Here is a 2,198-nt window from a genome sequence, read left to right as displayed (position 1 = left end):
ATGCTTACCTGATAAATTTATTTATTTTACGATATGACGAGTCCACGGCCCGCCCTGTCATTTTAAGACAGATTTTATTTGTTAAAACTTCAGTCACCTCTGCACCTTTTTTAGCTTTTCCTTTCTCTTCCTATACCTTCGGTCGAATGACTGGGGGGAGAAGTCAAAGGAGGAGCTATATAACAGCTCTGCTGTGGTGCTCTTTGCCACTTCCTGTTAGCAGGAGGATTATATCCCACAAGTAAGGATGAATCCGTGGACTCGTCATATCGTAAAAGAAATAAATTTCAGGTAAGCATAAATTTCCTTTTTGGGTAAGTTCTTCTCTGAAAGTCTCTGTAGTGGATGGGGTTATTATTTTTAGGTATCGTCTTTAGCATAAGTATAACATCTTGTAGTCCTAAGCCACGCCTACCACGATTTACCGTTCTTCCATATAAAAAAAGATATTGGTGCCCCTGCTCTAACAATACATATTTTAAAAGGGAGATATGGCATTATGTGGTCACAATAACTTTATTAATGATTGCAACTAATCCTAACTAGTAAAGCCTACTTTAGTTACTTGTTTATCCACGTAGCCATATCATATAAGTGGCTACATTTAAGAACAAAGAATTCTAATTTATACTATACTAAATTTAAATATTCCTTTTAGGAAGAGGAGGAGCTTCTATTTTTGGGAAGCAGTTTGAAGATGAGATACACCCAGACCTAAAATTTACAGGTTTGTTTTTCGCACCTCATCCAAAGATCAAGTGCTTTGCATTCAGATCCATTGACCACTCTTGATGTGTTGATTTCTCTCCCACTGCTTCACAGGTGCAGGTATCCTTGCCATGGCAAATGCTGGTCCAGACAGTAATGGGAGCCAGTTCTTCCTAACCTTGGCACCCTCACAGTGGCTAGATGGAAAGCACAGTATCTTTGGTCGTGTTTGTCAGGGTCTAGGGACGCTCAATCGCCTAGGTATGGTTGAAACTGATGCTCAAGATCGTCCACTTGATGATGTTCGAATTCTGCGTGCATATCCATCTGGCTGAGTCTGCAATACAGTTGGGACATTCAAACATTATTTTTAAAGCATTGCTCTCTCCCAGTGCTTCTCACTCATTTTCAAGTTACTGGTGTTATTTTTGTTCATCTGGTTTTTATTTACAGTTCTCAGTGTGCCATGTACAGCAACAGAATTTAAATAAATGTAATAAATCATGTTTTCTGTAAGATAGTGTTTCCCCCCCCATTCCTGTTATAATATGATAGTGACATTAAAGGGATAGTATAGTCATAATTAAACTTTCATGATTCAGATAGAGCATGTAATTTTAAGCAACTTTCTAATTTGTTACTATTGTCAATTTTTTACATTCTCTTGGTATCTGTAATTTTAAAATAGATGTAATGTAAGCTTAGAAGCCGGACCATTTTTTGTGCAGCACCTGGGTAGCGCTTGCTGATTGGTGTCTAAATGTAGCCATCCAATCAGCAAGCGCTACCTAGGTGCTGAACCAAAAATGGGCTGGCTCCTATGCTTACCTAAATAAAGATACCAAGAGAACGAAGAAAAAATTATGAATGGAGTAAATTTGAAAGTTACTTAAAATTGTAATGTTGTATCCGAATCACAAAAGTTTATTTTTTACTAAGCTATCCCTTTAACCTCAATTATTGTCTGTAATGCAAGTTACTTTTAATAGGGGTGTGTATGTATGCACTCTCAACTTCCAAAGATGCTAATATCCAGGGCTGGCAAATCATAAATGTATAAAGACAAATAGCAAACCCTCACTGGATTTTTTGTCTGATTTAATCCATAATGTGATGTTTAGAGGCTATTGCCTTTTCCTCAGGAAAAAAAACCTGTCTGAGGAACAGGCGATAGCTTGCTATTTATATCAGTGATTTACAAACCTGTCCTCAGGCCTCTCTAATAGGCCAGATTTTCAGTATATCTGAACTGGAGCAAAGGTGAAATCAGCTGATTAGTAAACATGGTTATTAACCTGCTCTCACCCAAGTTATCCTAAAAATCTGGCCTGTTAGAGTGATAGTAAATCCTAGCGTTTGTGAAACGCTAGGATTTGCCAGTGGAACAAATTAAGGGGACTTTCAGTCATGTATAAAATACTGCTGAAAGTTCCTCCTTTATTTGTCTGAAGCAATTCACCACGCTGAGCGCCTCAGGCAGCCCACGGCAG

General features: G+C 38.1%; 1 protein-coding gene across 1 annotated transcript in view; it reads left to right on the top strand.

The window, feature by feature from the left end:
• Positions 1-1,788, top strand: part of PPIL1 (peptidylprolyl isomerase like 1) — a 29,280-nt gene extending 27,492 nt beyond the window's left edge. The window contains exons 3-4 of the mRNA XM_053706912.1: positions 659-727; positions 823-1,788. Coding sequence (XP_053562887.1) covers positions 659-727; positions 823-1,043 — 290 coding nt within the window. The 3' untranslated portion in view covers positions 1,044-1,788. The remainder of the gene's footprint in view (positions 1-658; positions 728-822) is intronic.
• Positions 1,789-2,198: the final 410 nt, after the last annotated feature.

Source organism: Bombina bombina, chromosome 3 (genome assembly GCF_027579735.1).
Source record: "Bombina bombina isolate aBomBom1 chromosome 3, aBomBom1.pri, whole genome shotgun sequence".
NCBI lineage: Eukaryota > Metazoa > Chordata > Amphibia > Anura > Bombinatoridae > Bombina > Bombina bombina.
Note: the sequence above shows the minus strand (reverse complement) of the source record. Positions and strands in the feature narration are given on the sequence as shown.